General features: G+C 54.7%; 1 protein-coding gene across 1 annotated transcript in view; it reads right to left on the reverse strand.

The window, feature by feature from the left end:
• MYH7B (myosin heavy chain 7B) overlaps nt 1-26266 on the reverse strand; it is a 41295-nt gene that overhangs the window by 4265 nt on the left and 10764 nt on the right. Inside the window, 31 exon segments of the mRNA XM_068524734.1 lie at nt 553-942; nt 1021-1111; nt 1429-1574; nt 1662-1838; nt 2498-2740; nt 3695-3950; nt 4739-4875; nt 4977-5100; nt 6885-7002; nt 7204-7291; nt 7717-7793; nt 7874-8006; nt 8099-8278; nt 9368-9538; nt 9721-9870; nt 9963-10081; nt 10383-10521; nt 10636-10739; nt 11409-11507; nt 12557-12620; nt 12734-12826; nt 12983-13003; nt 14842-14844; nt 15251-15347; nt 16420-16447; nt 16739-16895; nt 17377-17520; nt 17673-17779; nt 19051-19156; nt 19159-19206; nt 19504-19575. Coding sequence (XP_068380835.1) covers nt 553-942; nt 1021-1111; nt 1429-1574; nt 1662-1838; nt 2498-2740; nt 3695-3950; nt 4739-4875; nt 4977-5100; nt 6885-7002; nt 7204-7291; nt 7717-7793; nt 7874-8006; nt 8099-8278; nt 9368-9538; nt 9721-9870; nt 9963-10081; nt 10383-10521; nt 10636-10739; nt 11409-11507; nt 12557-12620; nt 12734-12826; nt 12983-13003; nt 14842-14844; nt 15251-15347; nt 16420-16447; nt 16739-16895; nt 17377-17520; nt 17673-17779; nt 19051-19156; nt 19159-19206; nt 19504-19575 — 3882 coding nt within the window.

Here is a 26266-nt window from a genome sequence, read left to right on the forward strand (position 1 = left end):
ATCAAAGGGAGAGCAGAACCCCACGTTCAGGGTCGGAGATTCTATTGCTGGACTATGGCTTAAAAGATGAGTGTCAGAAGTGAGAGGGCTGTACTAGCCCCAAGGCCGGTGGGTCAAGGTGAGGTTAGGATACTAGAGCGTGAAGTCGGCCGGGGACACTGGTCAGAGGTCAGCTGTCAAGCTTAGGTGGTACAAAGGTCAGGGGTCAGGGTTGGGTGCTGGAATTCAGGACAGGAACAGAGTCGGGACAGGTATGAGGTCAGAATTCAGAGGTCAAGGACTGAGAAGTTGGAATTGGATGCTGGGTCAAAAGTCCCCTGGAGTCAGGGCACAGAGTTTAGGAGGTAGGGTCAGAGGTCAGGACTGGTGTGGGGTTCAGGCTGGGTGTCAGGTGAATGGATCAGGAGTCCCGATCGGGTGCAGGGCCAGGACTAGTATGGAGTCAGACTGGCAGCGGGTGGTCAGGGGTCAGCTGCTGGAGTCAGAAGTGGTTCAGTCAGGATAGGCTGCTAGAGTCGGGTCAGAGGTCGGGATCAGGAAGGAGGCAGACACCTTGCCGCGGGCCAGAGTCTCCACGCTGGCGCCCAGATCGTCCACCTCCATGCGGAGCTCGCTCTTCTCCTTTTCCAGCTTCTGCCGCGCCCGCTGCAGACTGTCCACCTGCTCGCCCAGCTCGGCCGCGCTCTCCGCCTGCTTGCGCCGCAGGGCAGCCACTGTGGCCTCGTGCCGCAGGGCCACCTCCTCCAGTTCCCGCCGCAGCCGCCCCAGCTCGGCCTCGCGCTTCCGGCAGCCCTCGCGCTGCCCCGCGGACGCGCCGCCCGCCTCCTCCAGCCGCTCGCTCAGCTCCTCCAGCTCCCAGGCTGCTTCTGCCCGCTGCTTCTCCACGCGGGCCCGGGCCGCCCGCTCGGCCTCCAGCTCCTCTTCCAGCTCCTCCGCCCGAGCCTGGGGATGCGCAGGCGGCAGTGTCACCTCCGTGGGCCTCTGACCCGGGTCTCCGCCCACCCCCGTTCCCCCGCACACCTGCAGCTCCTTGATCTTCTTCTGCAGCTGGGCCCCAAGGAGCTGCTCGTCCTCCACTCGAAGGTTCAGCTGACTCAGCTCGGAGTCCTTTCTGGAGGTCACAGGGTGGGCATGAGCCGGCCCAGGGCCTAACTCCCATGCACCTGCCTGAGGCCCCTCCGTACCCGCCCCCCAGCACACTCCCTGACTGAGGCACCTCGCCCGGAGCAGCCCTAAGTGACCTCATCCCTGTGTCCCCTCTCAAGCCCGGGCCCTAGATCCTGGCCCTTGGTGACCCCCTACACCCTAGGGTTCAACCTCTGCTGTGATGCAGAACTGACTAGAGGCCAGGGGGCTGAGAAGCGGGGTGCAGGTTCAGGAAGCCCCCTGTGGCCAGGAGGTCGGGGCTGCGGCCCTCCCCACGCCTACTTCTTGAGCTTCTCCTCCAGCTGCTGCTTGTCCTGGGCAGCATCTGTCACCGACTCCTGCGTCAGTTTCAGGTCACCCTCGAGCTTGCGTTTGGCCCGCTCCGTGTCCATGCGCAGCTTCTTCTCTTGCTCCAGGGAGCACTCCAGCTGTGGGCAGGACGGGGTGGGTGGGCTCTGCGCCATCCCGGCTGTCCCGGCCCCACCACACAGCCCGCTGCCGTGGCCCCGACTTACATCTTCCACCTGCTGCTCCAGGCGGGCCTTGGCCTTGGCCAGCGCGCTCACGCGGTCCTCCTCAGCCTGCAGGTCGCCCAGGGCCTGCTGGTGGGCCTCCTGCAAGGCCTTCTTCTCCTTCGTCAGCCGGGCCACCAACTCATCCAGCGCTGCCATCTCCTCCGTCAGGTTCTTCACCTGTGTCAGGGCCAAGGTCACCATGGGGATGCCTCCCCCGCACTCTGGTCTGAGCGGCCGCCACACCATGCCACAGCAACCGTCCCCTTCGAGCCAGGGAACCTCGGGTGAGTCACTTCATTCTGAGCCTCAATTTCTTCATCCTTAAGGGATGATTATAGCGTCCTCCTCTAGGGATTAATGAGCAAATGCTCACAAAGCCCTGTGCACAGTGTCCGGCCCAGAGTGAGAGATCAACAGACACCAGCTATTCTGGGGATTCACAGGTGTTTAAGCAGCTGTTTCCCAGTCCTGCCTTCCTCGGGAAGCACCTGTGAGAACCTGAATAAGCGGCTAACCCTGCTGAGCCCCACTTTCCCCTCCTGTATGATGGAGTCAATACCCCAAGTCTTTGAGCCACGTGGGCTCTTGGGAGGGTTCAGTGAGGGAAGGCACCTGGGGGACATGGAGCTGGTGGGCGACAATCACTAGCATTTGCTGAGTACCTACTACGGGCGAGGCCCGGTGGCGAGCGCTAGCACAGGCTAGTTACACACTGAATCCTCACCCGCCCTAATGAGGGAAGTGCTGCTATTAGCAGCAGCATTTAACAGATGAGGAAATTGAGGCCCACAGAGAGGAAGACACCTGCCCAGGGCCACAGCCGGCCCGGCCCACACCTTATTCTCCGTGGCTTGCTTCTCCTTCTCGGCCTTGGCCAGCGTCAGCTCCAGGTCATCAATGTCCTTCTTGAGCTCTGTGCACTCGTCTTCCAGCTTGCGCCGGCGGGCAGCCAGGTCAGCGTTCACCTCCTCCTCGTCCTCCAGCCGCTCGCTCAGCTCCTTCACCTTCGCCTCCAGCTGCACCTTGGACTTGATGAGCAAGTGGCAGCGCTCCTCGGCATCCGCCAGGTTTTCCTGCTCCTGGAGGGGGACACGGGGAATGGGGCAGAGTCAAGGCAGCTGAGGGACACCAGGCCAGGCCCCGGAAAGCAAGTTCATTTGTCCGTGCAGAGGCTGGACACACGCTCGGTTGGGCTCCGGGACCCAGGAATGCCGAAGACCTGCTCTTGGCCCTGAAGGCGTTCAAGTGTGGTGGGATAAGGGCTCAGGTAGAGGGATGGACGGGGCAGCAAGAGGGGAACGTTAGACAGGCTGGGGGCAACCCAGAGTAAGGCCCAAACAAGGGCTCTAGCAGAGAAGCCAACTGCCAGCTCTGCCCACACTGGGCTGAGGGGGTGGGGAGAGCCCTGCACGGCCACGAGGGCTCAGGTTCTCTGCCATCACTGTTTCCTCACTACCTGGCTGCATAACGTCTCCTGCTCTAGCAGGTGAGTTTGTGAGCACAGGCCTGTCTGTTCTCCCACCAATGTATCTCCAGAGTTTCCATGGGGCCTGACACTCAAAGTATTTGCTGAAGGAAGGAATGGCTCTGTGGACTTGGGGAGGATCCGGACCCTTGATCTCTACCCTCTGGTTGTTACTGTTACCTGCTGCCTGGGTTCCCGTGGCCCTTAACCAGAGAAGGGAGCATGGGGCTGTCTTGGGGATGGAAAGGAGGGGAGAGTTGGGGAGATGGGGCTACACTGTAGCTTTGCAGGAAGCCACGGGGGCACAAGGCGTGGGAGCATTAGGACACGTGCATAGACTGGGTGGGGAGGTTGGGAACATGGGAGGCTGCGCACGGGCACAAGCCCATGAGCCTCCGGAATAGGAAGGAAGACCCGGGTGAGGCCTGAGCACCCAGAGCACGCCAGGTCCGCCCTGGCCGGGGATCTGGTTATGGTATTTCCTCAGAGCGGCCTGGGGTTCTCTGAGCGGGGCTGGGGGCCGGGGGCACCAAGTCGCAGAAAGAAACCCTGCCCCTCCCCTACTCACTGCCTGCAGCTGCAGGGCCAGGTCGTTCTTCTCCTGGGTGACGCTGACGTGCGTCTCCTCCAGCTCCTGGCACTTGGCCTCGGCGGTGGCCAGTGCCCCTCGCAGCCCCCGCAGCTCTGCCCGCAGGGCCGCCAGCTCCTCCTCAGCCTGCGCCGAGCGTAGTAGTGGCTTCATCTTGAAAAAGAGCTTCATCCATGACCAGTTCTTGACGGCGTTGAAGGCGCGGATGTTCCACTGGATGGTGAACAGGGCATCCCTGGGGAGGGGCAGCCACAGGTGGCCAGCAGGTTCAGTGCCGCCCCTTCATAGTGACAGCCCCGATGTTCCCTGAGCACCTACCCTGGGCCGGACACTGCACTGAGCACTTTAGCGTGGGACCTCGTTAACCTTCCCAACAGCCTCTCAAGTAGGTCCTAATCCTCTGCTTTACAGGCGAGCTTGAGGGTGAGGCCCAAGGTCACACAGGTCTGCCTCCGGGGCAGGAGCTCAGGAGCCCTGAATGGCCCCTGCAAGTGTCCTGAAGACACCAGGGGCGGTTAAGCCACTGGGCTCTTTTATAAGGTCAGACTGCCTGGGCTCACATCCCAGCCTCCCACCTCCCGCCACAAGCCAGCTGACAGGCTCCGTCTGCTCAGACACCCCCTCTAGTGAACAGAGATGATCATGGCACCTACCTCTCAGGACTGTCCTGTACTTTAACCGAGATAAATTCAAATAAAGTATCTTGCCCAGGGCTTGGCACTTAAGAGTCTTGGGAAACACTAGATGTCCTGATTACTACTCCAGGCCACACTCTGGGATGGCCTGGAGCACAGGCAGGTTCTCTTACCTCAACTTCTGAGGTGAGGAAGTGGTAGCTGGGGGCTGAGGGGCACAAGCCACAGCCTTGCCCCTTGGGAGGTGTGGCATGCAGGCAGCCACACGGTGAAATCTGACCCACAGGACGGTATGACAGGGTTCAGAGATCCTGGGTTCAGAGGGTCCTGCGAGCTGGGGGACAGTGGCTGTGCCCCCGCATCCCCCCCACCCCCTTCCGACACCCACCTGCCTCCAAGCAGGCGCTGGTACTCGAGGCGCATGAGGCGGCCCCGGCTCCGTGCCTGCAGCAGTGTCAGGACCTTGGCCAGACGCTGGTCACGAAGCTCCTCCAAGACGCCTAGAAGCCCAGCCTTGAAGAACACCTGGGGTGTGGGCAGTAGGTATAACCCTCAGTCGCCTGCATGACCCCTGCAGCGTGACCGCCCACATCCGGTCCAGCGCCCTAATTCCCTTGTGCCCTGACCTTGGTATGCCCAAACTGGTACTGGGTGTGGTCGATGTCCAGCGAGGCCAGCAGCTTCTCTGTGGCCTTCCTGCTGTCCACGAAGGTGTCGTCCGGGATGGCGCTGGGGTTCAGGATGCGGTACCTGGGGGAGCGGGAAAAGGGCTGGAGAGGAGGGTGCTGGGCAGGGAGCCGACGACGGAAGAGGCTGGCCCCTCAGAGGCCGGAGTAGAGGCTCCAGAGGGGCACCCCCTGAACAGGCTGGCGGGGGACAGCCTTGTGACACCGGAGGACTGGGCATACTCTGCTTTGAAAGCTTGGGTAGCATTTAAATGCATTCAGTAGTTAAGTTCTTTAAGAGCCTACAGCATTTACAAAAGGCATACAGCACTTTCGTAAGTTTTTAGTTTATAATTTTTAATAATTTATCATTTTTTTCAGAAGGGCAAAAAAAGTAAAGAAGGTGATGTGTTACAGCGTATCACAAACTGAAGAAACATTTGGGAGAGAATTCTAATCAACAAGAGCAAGGGTTCTGGCACATCCACTTCTGAAGGGGACACGCTTGCACACGTGTACAGGGCTGTGTGGGTCAGGCTGTCGTGACCACACTGTGAAGGCAAAACCCTAGAAACACAAAAAGGCCCCTTACTAAGGGACTGATGAACAAAGCACGGTTCACTGGATTATGGGATATTTTACTGCCATAACAAGATGGGTGCTGCTACATGTGTCATTACATTTATCCAAAGCCCTAGAATGTGCAACACCAAGAGTGAACTGTAATGGAAACTATGGACTCTGGGTGATTAGGATGTGTCAGTGCGCGCTCATCAGCTGTAACAAATGTCCCACTCTGGTGGGAGATGCTGATGACGGGGGAGGCTGTGCACGTGTGGGGGCAGGGGCTTATGGGAAATCTCTGTGCCTTCCCCTCAATTTTGCTATGAACCTAAAACTGCTCTAAAAAAAGAAAGCCTTAATATTTAAAAAAAGGATGATGATGCAGACTTATGTCTATTAATAAGGAACAATCTCCAAGACATATAGTTACAGGGAAAAACAAAGAGAACATGTGTGTGTGCACCCATGTGTACAATATTTGTATGGACACATAAGTATAACGGTCAGCGTGGATGGCCCCAGTTACTTCTGAAGGGGGAGGGAACTGTGCACGATTGCAGCCTGACAAAAATCAAACCTATAAAGGGAAGGCAGAGGGGCTAACAGCACGGGCCAAGCACTCACTTGGTGCCAGCCATTACATAAAGTCTAGTCCACGTGAACCCTCATTCAACTCCCAAATCTACCTCCAGCTCTGCCTGCCCCCCGACCCTTGAGCTCCAGACTAACAAATCCGATCTCTCCCTCAACTTTCCTATCTGCTGGAGACATTTCTTTTTTTTCCGGCCATGCTGTGTAGCTTGTGGGATTTTAGTTCCCCGACTAGGGATCGGATGCCCGGGCGCTCAGCAGTGAGAGCGCAGAGTCCTAACCACTGGACCGCCAGGGAATTCCCTGCTGGAGACATTTCAAAGTTGACATGTTCAAAGTCAAGTTCAATCCACTCTCCCACTACTTCCCCACAAAATTTTAAAAATCCTATCTTGGTTTCTCAGTAAATCTACCACCAACTCCCCAGTTGCTCAGGCCAAACAACCAGAAGTCACCCTTGTATTCTCTTTTTCTTTCTTATTCCACATCCAATTCATCAGTAGCAAGGCCTGTTGGCTGCACCTCCAATATTTACCCTGAGCCTGTTCACATCTCCCCCAGCCCACCGCCCACCCCCAGGTCTCAGCCATCAGCATCTCCCGCTGGGATACCTTCTGGCCTCCTCCCCAGTCCCCCTGCATCCTCCTCGGTGCCCTTCCACCCCCTCAGGCTGGAGCTGGGGAGGAGCCAGGGCTGGGGCAGGGAGACACCCACCGTTGCCGGAAGTCAGCGTAAAGCAGCCTATTGGGGAATCCCTGTCGGCAGATCCGGATCCCCTCCAGAACCCCATTGCAGCGCAGCTGGTGTAGCACCAAGAAGGCATCCATGACCCCTGGACATGGTGGGGGTTAAAGGAAAAGATTAGAGGTCAGTGGACACAACTTCATGCCCCAGAAAAGACGAGAAGTCCAGACACAGGGCTCACTTTGAGGCTGAGCAGGCCCTGCGGAGGGGGCAAGACCCAGCTTCCAGTCTGCGCTGTCCCCTCCCTCCAATGTGCCCCCACGCCACCAACCCACCCTGGGGTGACTACCTGGGGTCTTGTTCTCGTTGGGGACAATGCAACGGACAAAGTGGGGCTGTGTGGCCCGCAGGTTGGTCATCAGCTTGTTGAGGTTCTCCTGTGGGTGAGGAGAGGGGAGAAAGCACAAGAGGGCAGAGAAGCAGAATTGGAAACCGCAGTGGATGAGCCCCTTAAGGACTGCGCAGTAGGTGCCTAAGCGTGTCTCTGCGGTGCTGCCCTTTCACTCTGCTCCTTGTGACCCTTTGCCCTCTTCTGTTTGACTGGGTCCCCGTTACCATCACCAAAGTCTTCACTCCCCCACCCAATCCCTGTGGCTCCGGCCCCATCCCCCCCAAACCCTGCCCAGGCAGCATGGGGACGGGAAGCAGCACAGACTTGCTGTGATGTTCACGTGGAGAGGAATTAAACATCACTGCAAGTCTTAACGGCCGCCCGCCCAGGGTGCAGGGGACAGAGCAGGGAGCCGGGACGGGGTGGAGGCGGCAGGGTGAGGGCCTGCACGAGGCCTAGACTGGGCCTCACCTTGTGTAGCTGGGACACCGTCTGGAATGATGCTGCCTTCCTACGCTTCTCTTTCACCCCAGACTTGGGGGGCTCGGCTAGGAGAGACATGGGACCAGTCACTCCAAGGGACATCACTCTGTGAGTCCCCCACAGAATCTCATCCCTCTGTACTCACTAGAGCATGAGCCAGCATAGTTCTCGTAGAGAGTAGCCAAGAGCTTGTTCTGCGACTTTTGGAAGATGGGGACCACCGTCTCATTCAGTGGATCCTTGTTTTTTTCCAGCCAGCCCACGATGCTGTAAGGCACCTGCCAGAGACCAGACGGGGGCTGAACCGAGGTGGGGGAACCCGGAGGAGGGAGGAGAGAGGTCAAGAGCTGGGGTTTCAACAGGCACCTACCACGCCCGCGTAGTGGACCACCTCAAAGTGGGCCTGGTATTTGCGCTTCTTGTCAGGCCGTGGCTGCTGGAAATTGGGTGACTTCCCCGCGTGGTTATCATAGAGCTTGGCCCGGAAGCTGGCATCTGAGGCCTTGGGGAACATACACTCCTCCTCCAGAATGGACAGGATGCCCAGTGGCTGGGGACAGGGCACAGCTTGAAGGGCCTCCATCAAGCCAGCCCATCCAGGCCGGGCTGGATCCCCATTTCCTGGAGCCCCTCCCTCTGGGAGCTTTCCCAGACCCTCCAACCCCAGCCATCTGCCCTGAGGGACAAAGAACTGACCTGCACCCAGGAGCCCTGTCTTCTAAGAAAGAAAGTTTGTGGTTTGGCTTCCAAGCCCTTTCTGCCCAACTTGCAGCTCTGAGTTGTTCTCTTTACTTATAAGAAGTGTGCAAACTCAAACCGGCATCCGTGGTCTCACACTCTCACACGTGGTACAGTCAAAAAAGGCAGCTGAGTTCAAATTCTGGCTTCCTCACTTAGTAGCTGTGGGGCCCTCAGACCTCTCTAAGCCTCAATTTCCTAACTTGCAAAATGGGGAAATGAAAACTTTCATTGTTGTTATAACAGCAAAAGCTGTCAACCACCTAAATGTCCACTAGTAGGAGATTACAGAAATGCATGAAAATCATCTGCTGCATGAACTACTGTGCCTTCTTCAACAAAGCACCATGCTCAAAATACACTCTCAGAGAAAAGGTAGGATGAGAAATGCGTCTGTGTTCGTAAGAGAAAAGAGATGCCCAGGATAAAGGACTGGGAGGAGACAGGTTGTGGTAGGATTGGGAGACACATCTTTTCTCCTTTATTTCTGATTTTTCAATTTTTCTTTGATTTTTCTTTCTTTCTAGTCTTTATACAATAGGGAAATATATGTGATGTTTTATAGACAAATAAACAAACACACCCTACCCTGCCCTGTAGTTCCGGACAGTTTTGAGGGTCCAAAGAAACTGTGGCTGCAACAGTGCTGGGATGCACGCTCACACACACACACTGCTCACCAACACACAATCACACTCAATCTCCAAAACACCTAGTCACACACATGCACACATTTCCATTCATATACACGTTACACACACATGTGCACAGCCACGCTCATACATGCACACACACATGCAGGCTTGCACACGCTCGCTCACACACAAGTGCGCATTCATTCCTGCTCACCCACTGCACCCATGCCTTCCCTTCCTTGCAGTGACCTGGCCCCGGGCCTCACCTTCTCGATGAGGTCAATGCAGGGCTGCAGGTCCAGGCCGAAGTCGATGAAGACCCAGTCGATGCCCTCCCGCTTGTACTCCTCCTGCTCCAGCACAAACATGTGCTGGTTGAAGAACTGCTGCAGCTTCTCGTTGGTGAAGTTGATACACAGCTGTTCAAAGCTGTTAAACTATAGTGGGAGGCGCCCGGCTCAGCAGGCCTCCTTGTAGACAGGGACAAGGAGACCCACAGAGAACAGGGATGTGCGGGAGCTCACCCCGCTTCCAGGCAGACACCCAGGGCTCTTGCCCTTACCCCCAGTGGTCCTCCACCCCAGAGACAACAGAGCCTGGGGTGTGGGCCTGCCCTCACCTCAAAGATCTCAAAACCGGCGATGTCCAGGACGCCGATGAAGAACTGACGGGGCATCTTGGTGTCCAGCGTCTGGTTGATCCGTGACACCAGCCACCGGAACAGCCGGTCGTAGGTGGCCTTGGCCAGAGCCCCCACGGCAAACACCACCTGGAGGCGCGGGGAGGCTGCTCTGGGACCTGGCAAGGAGGGGACCCTGCCCCAGCTGTCCCCAGGTGGGCCCCGGCCTGCCAGCCGCTCACCTGCTCCACACTCTGACCCTTGGTCACATACTCGTTCCCCACACGCACTCGGGGGTGCAGAAGGCCTTTGAGGAGGTCTCCACTGCTGACCCCCATCAGGTAGGCAGCCTTGTCAGCACCTGGCAGGGCACATGGGTGAGATGAGGGGGAGGAGGCCAAGAAGACGGGTACTTGGGAGCTCTACCGGCCTCGACTTAGGGTTATGAGAGGGAGGTTGGAAGAGGTCAAGTTCAGGGTCAGCAAACTGTACAGCTCAGGAGGGTGAGGGTCTGGAATTGAGAAGTCAAGGTTTACAATCAGGGCCAGGTTAAGACTGAGGTCAAAGGCTGTGGACAAGTCTTAGGGTTAATGGTCACGGACTGGATGCTGGGATCAGGGTCAAGAGGATGACCAGGTCAGGCCAGGGTCAGGGCCCCTCACTCTCGGTGCCGTCGGCCTCAGCCTGCTCCTCCCACTGCTTCTGCTTGAACTTCATGTTGCCAAAGTGCAGGAGGGCCCCCACGATCTTGTAGCAGGCACACTTCTCATCCACGCTGAAGCCCAGGATGTCCATGGCATGCTGGGGGGTGGGGGGTGGAAGGCTCAGAGAAGTCTGGGCTCCTCCAGGGTTCAGCCGAGTGAAGGGCACTGGACCTGCTCCCCCAGGTTTCCTCCCCTCCCACCAGAGACATACGTCAGTGGCCATGAGCTCCTCCCCGTCGTTCATGTTGTCCACAGTGATGACGCCCTGGCTGCAGAAGTGGTAGTCATAGGGGTTCATGGACAGAAGCAGCATGTCTGGGGGACACGGGGTGGAGAAGGGCAGGTCGGCTGTGTTCACCCAGCTCTCCTCTGCACCCCCATCCCAGCGTGGTAGGTCCTGGGAGCCAGCCCGGCAGGAGAGTGTAGGGCCCTCCCGAGATTTTGTAGCTTGAGTTTCTCTCCTCGACTCCCATGCTCATGGCTTCTCTTTCTTTACGGTTCTGAGAAATGAGCCTCGGTCCCTATGTCTCACTCATCTTTTGACCATTGCACAAGCCACCCCTATGGCCCAGACCCTGTGCTGGGTGCTGCGGCCCAGCGAGGACCAGATTCTGCCCTTGAGGGGCTTGCAAGAGAGGGGAGCTGGGCCTAGACAGAGCCATTGCTCCCCACTGGTGCTAGGTGGGGCCTCTCTAGTCTCAGGACAGCAGGAGAGACAACCCTGCCAGGGCAATGGTACTAAGGGGCCCATTTCCTAGCACGAGGAGGAAAGGGCTCACAAGAACTGGAAGTCCCAGGAAGGGGGTGGGTGGATAGAAGGGGCTCTAGGTCTCCAGGAAAGAAGGGATGTCACAGACCCCAGAACAGTGGGGGAACAGGTAGCCCAGGGCCTGATCTGATGGGGGCCGGGACAAGGCTGGGCAGCCCAACTGCCACCCAGACCTGTGGGCTCTGATTCCCACCCCATCTGCTGCTGGCCCTCACCCTGCAGCTCTGGCTTCTTCCCCGAGAGGATCTGGTAGTAGACGTGGTAGCCTCGCTCACCGGGCAGCTGGAAGATCACCCTTGACTTCTCCAGGAGATCTGGGGAAAAGGGAGGCGCTGGCCTAGTTTCCCGAGTGGGTCACCCCACTATGGCTGAGGGGCAGGGAGGACGTGTCAGCAAGGGGCAGGGGTGTGTGTGGAGGTGCCGTGTCTGCACACATGCCAGCATGTGCTGAAGGGTGTCTCTCCATCAGCGCACGTGTCACGGTGTAGGAATGTGTATGTTTGTACGTCTGTGTGTCTCTGCGTGTGGGTGTATTAACGTAGCTGTCTGTGTATGGGTCTTGATTTGTCTATTCTTTCATCTGTGCTTTCATTCCACCATCCACAGACCACACTCCTTTTCTCCAGAGCACTGCTGGTGTGTCAATGTGTGCACCGAGCAGAGCCTCTGTGTGTTTGCGCATGGGTCGGTCGGGGCATGAATTATGACGTTCCCGTCTATCACCACCTGCCCATGCTTATCCATCAGGATCTGGCCATGCACCCCAAGATGGGGAGCAGTGAGCGTGGGGGCCCCTCTATGCATGCAGCCTGGGCACCTGGTGTCTATGCAGCAGGTCTGGGTCAGGCGGGATGGGCAATGGCCCCAGAGAGGCATTGGGGGAGGCTTCCGGGAAGGATGGGGACTCGAGGTGTAGAGATGAGGCCAGGGCAGGAGGGGCACAGGCCTGCCCTATCGAGGGCCAGAGAAAAGACTGGGATGGTGGGTGAGGGGAAGGGCCCAGTCACAAGGAGCCTGACTGGCCAAATAAAGATTTAGGTCTCCATCTTAAGGTGATGGGATCTGGAAAAGGTCTTTAAGCAGGAATGCGATGTGGTCAGATTAGTCTCTAAGAAAAGATCACTCTGGCTGAAAGGAGAACCAGCAGAGGAATGGAGAATGGAAGACCACACGGGGGCTGGGGGAATGTTCCAGGTGAGAGGTGAGGTGGCCTGAGCTGGGCTGTGGCCAGGGGATGAAGAGAAGCGCCTGGGACAGGTGGGAGCCCCAAGAACTTGATGACAGACACTCAGTCTGAGCGGAAAGACTCAGGCCTGGGCCTGTTTCCCCATCCTCACCCTCCCCCACCCTCTCCTAGACTCACAGCTGTCAATATCCGCGGATGCCAGCTTCCCAGAGGGACCGAAGTGAATGCGGATGAACTTGCCCTGTGGGCAGAAAAGCAGCCTCAGTTGGGGGCCCAGCCAGCGCTGCCCTATTTGTCCAAGGTTCCCACCACCTTGTGTCTCCCCACGCCCGGCTCTCCCACTGCGGCACTCACGAAGCGGGACGAGTTGTCGTTCCGCAGGGTCTTGGCGTTGCCAAAAGCCTCCATGGCAGGGTTAGCCTCAATGATTTGATCCTCGAGGGTGCCCTGGTGGTGGCGGGCCGAGGGCTCTGTCAGCCCATGGTCCCGGGGTCTCGGCCCATCCCAGACAACCTCTGGTTGGGAAGGGGAAGGGGAGGGAAGGGGGGTTCCCCAGGACCTCATAATTGTTGCCTGCCCCACTCACACCAGCCCCATACCTACCCTGGTCTTCATGGCCAGAAACTGCCGGGAGGAGAAGGAAGACAACGTTAGAGGGTGGGAGGTGTCACCAGGCAGGAGCGGGCAGTGGGGTGGTTAGCGGGACAGTGAACGTTAGTCACCCAAATGTGTACCCGCCCCCGACCCCTCATGCCCGACCCTCCAGGGACTGTTAGAAGGAGAAATGCTAGAAAGTGGAGCAAACATGGCCCTAGTCAGGGGCTTGAGGCAGCGGCTGCGTCTGGGGGTCTCCTATTCACAGCCCCCCCAAGCCCCGTCTCTGGCCTCCTCCATATCCCTTCACTTCCCATGCCCCAGGAAGTGACCCTGCCCCAAGCCCTAGAGGCTCCTGACTACAGTCTACTCCCCTTTAGAGCCCAGCTCAAGTGCCCCTTCCTCTAGGAAGGCCTCCCTGATGCTCTGAGGCTGGAAGAGACCTCTTCCTGCCCAAACCTTCTGACCCCTCCCCTCCCTCTGTGACTGCCCTTCTTCACACTACTCCTTTGTATTGTGATGAGGTGCATTTTCATTGTACAGTTGTACACCGACTATTATTCAAAATAGCCCTGTTGGGTGCATATCATTAGCCCTAATTTGCAAATGAGGAAACTAAGACTCAGAGCAGGAAAGTGATCTGCTCAAGATGGCACAGTGGGTCAGGGGCAGAACAGACACTGAGCCCAGGCATCCTGCTTTCCACGATGCCCAAAGCCACCTGTATGTCTCATCTAGAGGGACTTACTGAATGGAGGGGATCCTCCCCCCTTGCTCTCCTAGCCTCATCCTTGTCTTCCCTCCTTTTCCCTTTCTTTCTCTTCCCTACCCTGGATCCCAGCAGCCTGGGAAAAAAAGGGAGAAAAAGGAAGGAATAGATTCTGGAGTGACAGGTGTCATGCCACCTGTCCCATGCCAGGGGACTGTGGTTATTCACTCACCTCCAGGGAGCGCAAGACTTAAAAATCCCCCTGAGGTATTGCTGGGGAGACAGAGGCAGGAGAGAACTGGCAGGAGCCCCTCCCCCGAGCTCCACCCCACACATTCAAGTCCAGGGCTTTTGAACAGGGCTCTCTTTGGAGATGTGGTCAATTTGGGGGCCGAGGGGAGGGAGGTTGATAAGGCTCTTAAGCTCCAGCACCCATGGCCCCTGAGGGGCAGCCTTTCTCTCTACCTCCCCTGCCTGACAGCTCCCCCCAACCCCGACTCCACGATGCAGGGCTCCTTTCTGCCCAGGTGCCCCCTACCCCTGCCCCTCCCAGCTGCATCCCTGCCAACTCCCTGCCCTCCATTCCTGTTTCTGGACCAAGACCCGACTTTCTGTAGCATCCTCAGAGACACTTAGGGAGTTGGGAAAATGGGGTGGGGGGGAGGGAGGAAAGAGTACCAAAAAGTCAACAGCAAAAACAAAACAAAACAATAAAAACAACCACCACCACACCAAAAAAACAAAACTGAAATAAAAAGAAAAAACGAGAAAATCAACTGGGAAAATAGGAAGAGGCAAAAAGAAAAAGAAAAAGAAAAAAACTTTAAATGGAAAAAAGAAAAGAAAAAGAAGAAAGAAAAATGTCCCAGAATAAACGCAAGGCTCAACAGGACCAGGAGTAGGGGCTGTGCAGGAGGAGGCTTGGGTTTCTGGAAAGAAAAGGCAACCCATTTTGGGGTAGGGGAGCACACACAGAGCTCTGAACAGCTGGCCCTGGGGCTAGGAATGAAAGTTGTACCTCGAGAACAAAAACAAAACAAAAAAATGGTTCCCCCATTGTTTCAGAAAATTTCAAAAACCATAAAGAAATCATGGGGTGCAAAACTGCCCCTTAACCTTGGCTGTTGGGAATGCCAAGTGCCCTTGGCTCTGGCTGAACCTGCTTGTTTGATTCACAGCAGGTAACTGTGTCTTTGGTGCATGAAAACCAAGAAAACAATTACTTCTTGGTAAAAGCAGCCTACCTGGTAAACTCTCTCAAAATATGAAGGTCATGATGAAAGGGAAAAAAATACATAAAATGCTTAGCAATAGCAATGTGGTCCCATCCGCTGTGTTACAGATGGGAACAGTGAGGTAAGCCTGGAACCGCGTCATACAATGTGACAGAGAATGGCCACAGCCTCGCTGGTCGAGCCTTGCTCAGGCCAGAGTCTGCCACCAGGGTGGGAGGCTCAGGCAGGGCTGGAGGCTCTGGGGAATCAACTTTTTAAAAAGAAAAAAAAAGGAGAAGAAAGAAAAGAAAAACAGAAGCAGCAGGGAGCAGCGCCCGCGTGGGCGAGTCTTACGGCCTTCTTGCCCAGCCCGTCTCCCAGGGCAGCGACGATGGCAAAGTACTGAATGACCCGCTTGGTGTTAACCGTCTTACCGGCCCCCGACTCTCCCCTTGGACGACACAAACATGAGTCACCAATGTCCATCTGGCTACTCTAATTCCTCCCATCCTCCAACACCCTACCCCTCAAGCAGGGCCCCTCTGCCCTCCCCACACCCAGCTCCCAACTCAGGACCCACACCCCAACTCAAAACTCCTGAGATAAATTAGCGCTCAGAATTGTTTACAAAACAAGCCAACCTAGACCATCCCAGTGAGATGAGAAAACACATTATGATGCCACTGTTTACTGAACACTAACTTACTGCCAGACACTGGGCCAAGTGCTTTACCTATATTGGCTCATTTAAGCCTCAGAAACCTGTGAGGCAGGCACCACTATCATCCGCTTTTGATAGATAAGGAAATGCGGCTCAGAGAAGTTATGTAGCTGTTTCTGCTGTGTGCCAGGTACAGACATTAACTCACTGACTCCTATAGCTCTGTGTGGTAGGTAAGTAGGATTGTTCTGTCTTTTCTGATGAGACTCAGAGGCCCAAGCACACCAGCAGGAAGTGGACCCGTGAGAACTTGAATACAGGTCTTTCTGGTTTCAAAGGCCTTGATCTTCACCAGCAGGCTGCACACACACACACACACACACACACACACACATACACACACCCCCACACACGAACGATGTCCATATTGGCTTGGCTGGATATAAACTTGGTATGTAAGAATTCTACCACTTACCAGTGAAGGCAAACAAAGGATTAGAAATAAGACTCAGAAATATGGAGATGGTAAGAAGGAGGAAAGGGGTCTCCCCACTCTCCTTGAGCGAGAATCAGAACTCCCAAAAGATCAAGTTGGGAGAAGATTCCAGGCCCTAGGGACAGAGGCTATCAGGGCTGGTGATCAGTCTGTTACCCCCTTCCTGCACACCACCCATAATACATCTGCCCAGAATAGGGGGCAGAGAAAATGCTCTAATTTAGTTTCACCTGGGACACTGACTCCAGGCGGTAAAACCCCTGCCCTAAGCACTTTGTATTCAACCTTGGGAAATGATTTTAGTTCCACTCTCTTCCTGCCAGATGGCCAGCATTTCCCACCCCATCCCCAGAGCCCCACACTCACGTGATCAGCATGGACTGGTTCTCTCGGTCTGGAAGAAAGGGGAGGAGATAGAGAAGTTAGCCAAAGTGAGGGACCAGCCACAGGTGGAACACTTTGGGTATCCTTGGCGCTGAGGCAGCCCCTCTACCACCCAGGGCCAGAAACGGGAAGGACCAGGTGGGACCTTCAGACTGCAGGCCAGCTCCCACTCAGAGAGACAGAAGGATTATGCTAGAGTGTCCAGCAGCATCAAAAGGAGGGCAGTGCAAATGGAGGGAAGGGGGTCCTGGAGCCGGGGGAGGGGCCTCGGGTGGGGGTGACGAGTCAAGGCGGCCCTTACTGCGCAGCATGTCATTGTAGGCGTTATCTGCCACAGCATATATGTGGGGCGGGGCCTCCGAGCGGCGCTTTCCCTTGTAAGCGGCTACCACGGAGGCTGTATAGATCGGGAGCCATTTGTAGGGGTTGATGGTGACACAGAAGAGGCCCGAGTATGTCTGAGGAGAGAGTGTATAGATAGGTTGTTGGAGGCCAAGTTCCCATTCCCAGGCTCTAGCCCTCGCAAAACTGTGACCCTTGCAAACTCCCCCAAGGAGCTGCTTAAGGTGCGATGCCACACCCTCTGTGGCCGCCCTAGCCCCGCCCTAGCCCTTACTCCTGCCCACAGCCCGTGGCCCCTTCATAGCCCCATTGCCCAGCCTCTGTGCTGCTGCAGCTCCGCCCCTACACTGCTGTAGCCAAACCTCCAGCACTACCTCTAGTCCCGCCCCAGCCAGTGGCCCCGCCTCCACAGCCCCATGACATCACCCTACCCTGCCTCTAGCCCTGCTCCCTCACTGCACACAGCCCCGCCCCTTCCCCCGTTCTGTCCCCACCAGGCTGTGCCTCTTGCCCTAGCCCCGCCCCTGCTACTATGGCCCCGCCCCCACCACACACAGCCCCATCCCACCCGTGGCCCCTCCCCGGCCCATGGCTCACATAGATCATCCAGCGAGCATAACGCTGGCGCAGGTTGTGCAGTACGGCTGCCTCGTTGAGGTGCGTCATCATGGCCATGTCCTCCAGCAAGTCGAAGCGGGGCGGGTTCGTGGGCTGCAGTTCAGCTTCACGAACCGTCAGCACCTGCCAGGAAGGCCGTACGGTGGGGTGACAGGTGGGCAGGAACAAACTGACCTCCTGTACGCTCCCAGACCCCCTTTCATCCAGAGCACACTGGTCAGGAGCTACACCCGGGAAGGCGGAGGAGCTAATTCCGGGAAAAGGGGGAGCCAAACCTTCTGGTCTTTGGTCTCCACGTTGACTCTGCCCCCAGTAGCCTCGGATTTGACCTCAGCCTCCACGTAACCATCCTGTTCATCAGGTACCCAGACCCGCTTCTTCCCTGGGTTTCGGGGAGAGCATGGGGGTTTTGAGAAAGGCTGACGCACATCCAGGGGTTGGGGACCCAGCTGGGGTTCTCAAATCGTGTCTACAGAGCTGTGCCCCTCCTAGAAGCCCCTCTGTCAGGATGCAGGAGTACCCAGAAAAGATCCTTCCAGACACAGACTCCCGGAAGGGCAGAGCTGGGAGGGTCCCTAGAGATCTCCTCAAAGGATTCCCTGACTGACGTTACACTCCCTCACAGCCCTGGATTACACACTTGGGTTCAGATTCCTGCTTCTGTTGTATTTGCCCTGTGACCTCAGGAAAATCCCTCATTCTCTATGGGCCTGTCCCTCAAAGGTAAAACATTATGGGCATGTCCTTAGTTCCCATATGGAGCAGCCCTCAATATCAGGCACTTAATTCTCAGTGGGTTCTGCCTCCCCCATTTCACTGAAGACTCAAACCCCGGTCTCGTAAGTCTGTCTTATGCTCCTTCCTGCCTGGCCAGCTGGCCCCAGAGCTCCAGGGAGCCCATATTTCATGGTAGTTAAAGGCACAGACTCAGGTGTCCTGCCACTTACTAGTCAAGTGCCTTAGTCAGGACCAGCTCCATAACTTGCAGGCCCCAGTGTTAAAATGCAGATCCTCTTGTTAAGAAATTATTTACAATTTCGAGATGGTGATAGCAGAGTGTTAAATCGAGCATGAGGCCCCTCTGAGGGCGGTGCCCTGTGTGGCTGCAGAGGTTGCACACCCACGAAGCCGGCCCTGGCCCTGGTCTCCATCTCCCCAGGTTGTTGAGATGATGCGTGGAAAGTCATCTGCTCTGGGCCTGGCACACAATAAGCACTTGATACACATTGCCTATTGTTATTATTGTCCTATGAGCAAACCGGGTCATAAATAGTAGCCTTTATTCCTGTCCCTGATAAACAGAGGCTTTGGCTCTATGGAAAGCACTAAAAATAACTCCAGCACAGGTTTTATGGACATGTGGAGGCAGCCTGCACACATACCAATCACTCTCATCTCAGAAGCTTCAGGCTCCAGCCACAGACTGCAGCCCCAGGAGGCAGGTGATACTGTCCCATTTTACAGAGGAGCAAACCGAGGCTTGCTCACAGAAATACAGTGATGTACACAGGCTCCCTGGGATTTTATCCTCAGGGCTAAAGCTGTCGGGCCAGAGTGCCCCTTCAGACCCGAGCTGAGTGCCACCCCTCCCCACTCCTGGTCTGAGTCCATAAGGGCTTCTCTGTAGCTGTGCCCCACTCTGCCCTCACTTACCATCCCACAGGACAGTGTGCACCTTCATCTGCTCCTGGTAGCCCTGGCGGAGGTAGAGGGCAGACTCCCCAAGTTCACTCACATCCATCACGATAGTGGCACTGAGAGGTGCAGGATGAGATCTTAGAGGTTCAAGGCAGTCCAAGGCAGCAGGCACTGGAAGATGGCAGTGACAGGGGAACTGAGGGACCAGGGGCCCCAAACTGGGGCATGATCGAACAACCCACAAGACCTAACGGTAGGTGATTCCGTGGGGCTCCCCACTTCAGCCTCCCTGGTGAGCCCCCAACACACACACACACACACACACACATTCTCTCTCTCTCTCTCTCTCTCTAACACCAGAGCATCCTCTTCAACAGAAATGGAGAGACTTGTGCCAGCCCACAAGCACCCTCACCCATCAGCCTGTCTGCCCTCCCTTGGGCTCCAACTCCAGCCCTGATCACCCACCTCAGCACCACGGTGAGGGCTGGGAGCTGGGCTACCCCTTTTATTGCCGCCGTCAAGGTCATCGGAGGAGAGCTATGTCAGCAATCTCCACGTGTCACAGCCCCCCCGGCCTGGCCACAGGACACAAAAGGCAAATTCCCTTTTATCTCCACCAGCACAGCCCCTGGGCTATTTTTACCTCCTATTGTCAGGGGATCACAAAGGCAGAGAGAGACACTCACTCCACTCAGAGGTTGAGATTCAGACCGACAGGGGCAGGGACAAGGCAGTGAGAGATTTGGGAAGACTGAGGTGCTGGGAGAGAGGAACTGAGTCACAGGGAGTCTGATACACCCAGAAAAAGGTCCACACCCCCAGAAGTGGAGAGCAAGGAGATTCAGGGAGGGCGACCACAAAATGCACTCTGGGACTATTTGGTCCAATCCTCTTTACACATCCAGAGAAACTGAGGCCCAGGGAAAGGAAACCACTAGCCAAACCTCACAGATAAACAGTGGCAGAGACCAAGCCAAAAAGAGAAGCAGACACACTAAGGCATCTCTCTCCAGGCACCTGGATGCTGTCTCTTCCCCACTCCCCCTCACCTCTATCCCCAGTTCTCTGAGGTACCCTGGGGAAATTACACAAGAAGAAAACCAGACCTAGGACCATAGGCATAAAGGAATAATTTGGCTGAAGAGGAAGCAAATTGAGGAAATTTAGACCAATCAGGAGCCCGCTTCATAATGACATTTAAGATTCACAGGAAGCCAAGTTCCCACTCTTAGCCCCCTCCTGCACCCTACTCACATCAGGGGTTCGGGGTGCTGACACTCAGTCTGCCTTCAGAATGTGTCAGGGCACTTCCAGGCTCTCCTTTTCTGTCACCCCATTCAGGCCCTGGTGACGCCACAGAATTTTGGAGTCAGAATATCAAAGGATCCTGGAAACTTCGACACTGGACACAAAGAAGTCCAGAGCCAGGATTCCAGCCAGACATTAGGCTGAGCTCACAAAGAGAAATCCTCTGCACCAACGGGCTACCAATTCCAAATATACAGACATATCTATAGTCTATAGGAATAATTTCAAAGATACATTTTCAACCATAAATAGTTCAAAACAGGCAAAACTAACAAATGATAAAGTGAAAGAGTGGTCCTTTGAGGGAAAGTAATGACGAGAGGAGGCACAAGAGAAGCTTCTGGAATGCAGGAAACACTCTATATACTGAGCTGGGCTGTGGTTACACAGGTGTGTTCACTTTGTAATACTAATCGTGCTATACGCTTAAGATGTATGCACTTCACGGTATGTATATTACATGAAAACTTTGTTAAAAATGCACGGCCATGGGCTTCCCTGGTGGCGCAGTGGTTGAGAATCTGCCTGCCAATGCAGGGGACACGGGTTCAAGCCCTGGTCTGGGAAGATCCCACATGCCACGGAGCAACTGGGCCCATGAGCCACAATTACTGAGCCTGCGCGTCTGGAGCCTGTGCTCCGCAACAAGAGAGGCCGCGATGGTGAGAGGCCCGCGCACCGCGATGAGGAGCGGCCCCCGCTTGCCGCAACTAGAGGAAGCCCTGGCACAGAAACGAAGACCCAACACAGCCATAAATAAATAAATAAACAAATCAATAATTAAAAAAAAAAAAAAAAAGAACCAACACCTATCAAACTCTTTTTAAAAAAAATGCATGGCTAAATTTGGCAATATCTATCAAAATTACAAATGCCCAGACCCTTTTAGTAATTTATCCTACAGATATTTCCCCATGTTACAAAATGATACAGGTCTCCTTTGGGTGGACATTTAGATTTTTCTCTTTTTGCCATTACAATCAGGGCTGCGGTGAATATTCTTGTACAGTCTGATGAATTTTCACAAAGTAAACACACTCTGTTCAAGAACCTAAAATTACCAGCATCCCCATCAACCCTCTTTCAGTTACCACTCCCTCACCTACTATCCTGACTTCTAATATCACAGATTGTTTTGAAATTTATATGAATGGAGTCCTACATTATGTATTCCTTTCTTTTTTCTCTCCACGTCATATTTGTGACAACATCATTCTGTTTTAATTCTCTTCATAGAACTTAGATTGTTTCTTCTCTGCCCCCGCCTCCCACCCACACCCACACCCAGTAAAGGGCAAGAGCTTGGTCTAGGCCCCCTAGCACCTTGCAGAGTAGCTGCACATAGTAGAAAGTCAATAAATATCTATGAAGTAAGAGAATGAAGCAAACTTGATTGATAGTTCAGATTAGAGTTTTAATCTCCATATGGCGTCAGAGGCTAAGGAGCTGGGCTTGAGCAATTTATAGAAAGCCCAGAGGGTAGGGAAAACTCTGCTCCTGTTCAAAGATGCTCAGAAAGCAGGGCTTTGTGCCTAAGGCCCAAGCAATAGAACTGGCCTGGAGAATCAGAATCTCTAACGAGCCTAGCCTATACCAAATATAATGTGGGTCTGAATTCTAGAATTACCTGCTCAGTGTAGAAACCTGGGGCTGAAAAACCAACCCAAAGAAGTGGGTCTAGAACTGCTCTGTAAGTTCGCTTCTACTACACCGGACACACCTTCCTGCTGAGATGAGCTCACAGACAAACATGACAAAGCAGTGAGGAAACCCAAGATGCACCTGAGAGATGCAACAAATGCTACAATCTGCAAGGACTTAAGGTACCAACTTTAAACACCTGAACAGCCATGCTGGAACAGAGGGAGCCTGTGTGATTTGTGTGGCCCCAAGAGCAGAACAACAGTGCAGTTACAAGGAAGCAGAGTTTGAAGATACACACAAAAAAGGACTTTTTCACACTTGGAGCCAATCAGCAATGGAAGAGTCTGCCTTGGAAGAAAATGAGCCTGCCAAAAGCAAGGAAGAATCAAGTAGAGACTGCACAGGGCTTGAGGCTTTGGAATGGATGACCTCTGAGGTCTACTCCAACCTCAGGATTCCAGGATTCCAGGATTTTAGACCCTCTGGAAGCTTTGTTTCTTAACAACGACCCTCAACCCAACAAACCCACCCACTGCGTAGCCAGTATAGACAGCCCAAAGTCTTTCTTCCTGCCTTCTCTTCCCAATGTTATAAGTACAGAGACAAGACATATATGCACCTCAATTTTAGATTGCTGGGGTGTTAGAACCCAGGGTCATTAGAACCCTGAAGTGCTAGAATCCTGGGGCAAAAGACTTGAAGCAAATATGACAAAATGTACACTGGTTTGTTATTATTTGTACTTCCCTGTATCTTTTACATTTGTCCCTCCTTTGGGTTTTTTTGTTTGTTTGTTGTTGTTTTATTTTTTATTTTTATTTTTTAAGATTTTTTTTGATGTGGACCATTTTTAAAGTCTTTTATTGAATTTGTTACAATATTGCTTCTGTTTTATGTCTTGGTTTTTTGGCTGCGAGGCATGTGGGATCTTAGCTCCCTGACCAGGGTTCGAACCCACACCCCCTGCATTGGAAGGCAAAGTCTTAACCACCAGACCGCCAGGGAAGTCCCCTGTTGTTTTTTTTAAATTAAAGACTCCTAGGGCATTAGGAATCAGGAGCATCAGGGCTAGAGGGCTGGAAGGGAAATCAGCTTAGCTAAGGACATCAAGACCCTGATGGGGACAGAGGGAAGCCCAGGCCAGACTCCAGGATCCCACTCCGAAGGCAAGCTCTCTACCCCTGCACATGAAAACTGGGAAAGGAGAAAGCAACTTCAGGCAGGACCAGCATGAGGGCAGCTGGGCCACCTGCAGCCTGGCCTGCAGTGTGTCCACCCTCCTGGGCTAGAGGGACTCTCCCTGGAAATCACTCAAAGAAACACCATCTTCAAGGGACTTAGGGTACTGACAGCCCCAGAAAAGGCTGTCGGGGAGGGCTGGACCTCAGGCTTTCTAGTCTGTGTCTCCAGGCCCCCAGACCCAGGTGGCCCTGAATAGGTCTAACACTGCCCTCAAAAACTGATATGCTGTCCGCCAGCCCCCACTTACACCAGGGAACCTTGGGCCTGGCTAAGAAGAGAGTTGGAGGGGAGAAGCAGGAGTCAAGGAAGAGAGTAAAGTGGCCAAAGATAGAGATTGGAAGTCTTAGTATGTAGGGGGCTAGAGCCAAGCTGGGCACCAGGGTCTAGGTGTCCCCAATTCCTCTCCTCCAAAGACCTCAGATCAGCAGTTGCCAAGAGTCCTGGAACCCACAGCTTAGTAGCAGCCAGACTGATGAGGCAAAGCCCGAAAGGGGCATAGTACCTCTGGCGTCTCCTCTTCCAGCCCAAAATGCCAGTAGAGGAGCTGAGTATTGGGGAAAGCAAGGGCAGGCAGGTAGGCAGAGAGGATGTAATTTGGGAGCCACCCCAGCCCCAAATAGATCTGCCAGCAATGCACCCCAGTGCCTGGAAGTCCTTCTTTGGATAAAGACATTGAAGGACTCTGTGAAGGAGGGAGGGACACATGAATTCAATTCAATATGCATCTGACAGCTTCTCTTATGTGGCCAGGATGGGAACACAACACTCATTGTCCAGGGAAAAAAATGATGCTCAAGGAGGATGTCAGAATGGAGGAGTTTGAAGGATAAAAGATTGTGGCATGTGCTATGAAGGCACCACACAAAGTAGTGTTGTGGAGGGTAACGGGGGTGTAACTCTATTCGGGTTAGTCAGAGAGGGCCTCTCTGAGGAGGTGACATTTAAGGCAAGACCTGAAGGATAAGAGCGAGCCGGTTAGGTGAAGAGCTGGGGGAAGGATATTCCAACCAGGAGGAACAGTAAATACAAAAGCCGTGAGGCAGAGCATAGCTTGGTGTGTCTTAGGCCCTGTCACAGTGCTAGTGCCGCTGGGGTAGGAAGGTGGGGAAAGTTTTGCAAGGTGAGGTTAGACAGGTAGGCAGGGGCTGGGTCCCGGGACTCTTGTGGGACCTTATTCCAAGTGCAACGGGGAGCTGTTAGGGCAAGAGAGTAAGTGGTAAAGGTTAATAATGATCACTCTGGCTGCAGTATAGAGAATGGACCGGAAGGAGCAAGAGATGCCACAGGCAGACCAGTGAGGAGGCTGTGGCCGTCCAGGGAGAGGCACTGAAGGTAGAGGACAGGGGACGGAGAGCATGAACCTAAACTCCAAGCCCAGGGCAGCCACACGGGCGTAAAGGGAGGTGAGGCTGGACGGAGCAGTTGGGACTGGATTGTGAAGGGCTTCAAAAGCCAGATTAGGATTTGGTTCTTTATCCTGCAGGAGTTGGGGAGCCATCAAAGGCATTTTTAATTTATTTTTTTCATCAAAGAGCTCGGAGCAAGGGCATTTGACAGTGTGTTCAGATTTATGTGTTCACAAGAGCCCCATGACAGCTGGTGTGGAGGATGGACTGCAGGGGCGAGACCGGGGCAGGAAGACTTAGGAGGCGGCTGCCATAAGGGTCTAAATGCGAGGTGGTGAGGCCCAAAGAGGGGCCTCCACCCTGGCACCCCGGGGGGGTGCCCCTGCTCGTCCAAGGCTTGTCCCCCTCCTGGGGCCGTGGGCAGCTGCAGAGGGCCCGAGTGGGCCCCGGCTCTGATGCTTCAAGCAGAAAATAGGATGAGGGCAGCCAAAAGGCATCAGGGCTGTTTATCCGGTGGAGAGACGCCTCAGCATGGATTTATGGCTGAAAGGTTACTGGGGGGAGGGGATGGGGGGACCAGCTGTCCCCCATCCTCACAAAGGGCAAACAAAGGAGGAGACTATGGCCTCCACTGCAGCAAGAGGGAGAGAGGTTAGACACATGAGGAATATGTCCTGACAGGCATCAGAGGATGAAAGGGCCCTTCAGGGATCATGCAAACCAACCCTCTCATTGGGTGGCTGGGGAAACGGAGGCACAGAGGAAGAAGCAGGTCTGTGCCCAAGGTCACATACTGAATTAAAGCTACGACTAGACACAGCAGCACAACGTCTTCCTTTCAAAGATCTCGGGATTCTCCCAGAGCACTCCCCAAAACATGTTCCTTCAACTGCCTCGGAAGAATCTGGGATGTGGCTCTCCCAGAGAGAAATGTGCTTGTGTAGCCCTCCCAGAGCCCCAACCAATCTCCGTGTTTATGGCGTTTGGTGGGAGCTTCCTGTATCTCTCAAGGGTCTTGGTCTTTCTGTGTTACTCTGTCTCTCTCTGCCCTCCGAGACTCTGTTTCTTTGTCTTGGCCTCTGACTCAGTCTCTGTAGAGCTGAGCTAGGCTGGACCAATCTCCCACCCCCAGGGGGCCCTCAGTGGTAAAGTACCCCCACGTAGACAACGCTTGGGCCCAGTGCCCAGGCTGGAACAGGTGACAGCAGCTGTGGATCTATCTATAGCTCCCTTGCCCTTCAATTGTTCCCAACTTCAAACAATGGTTGGGCCCTGGATTAGAGGCACCCCCCAGCAGCCCTGCTGAAATGGATCCCGGGGGCAGGGGATGAAGCTCACGAGGGCCACACTGTGATCTCTCGTGTCTACTTCTGTCTGGATCTCCATGTTCCTACCTATAGCTCTGGGCTCTAAGGCCTTCTAGCTCAGAGGCTGAGTGAGTAAAGGACCGGTGGATAAGGGACAGGGTGTGTGTGAACAGCAGACGGTATCCAGGCATGTGAGTGACACGTGGGTTTCCCTCCTCCTACCTTGGTTGACAGACACTCATGGGCACTGGGATGCCAGTTCCATGAGGGCAGAGACCTAGTCTTTTTTATTTTTTGCTGCAGACCAGCCTGAGCCTGGCCATGGCACGTGTTCAATATATAGTACATCTCTGACCTTGGCCCTTAGGAAGAGCAAGGGTG

This window comes from Eschrichtius robustus, chromosome 16 (assembly GCF_028021215.1).
Source record: "Eschrichtius robustus isolate mEscRob2 chromosome 16, mEscRob2.pri, whole genome shotgun sequence".
Taxonomy (NCBI): Eukaryota; Metazoa; Chordata; class Mammalia; order Artiodactyla; family Eschrichtiidae; genus Eschrichtius; species Eschrichtius robustus.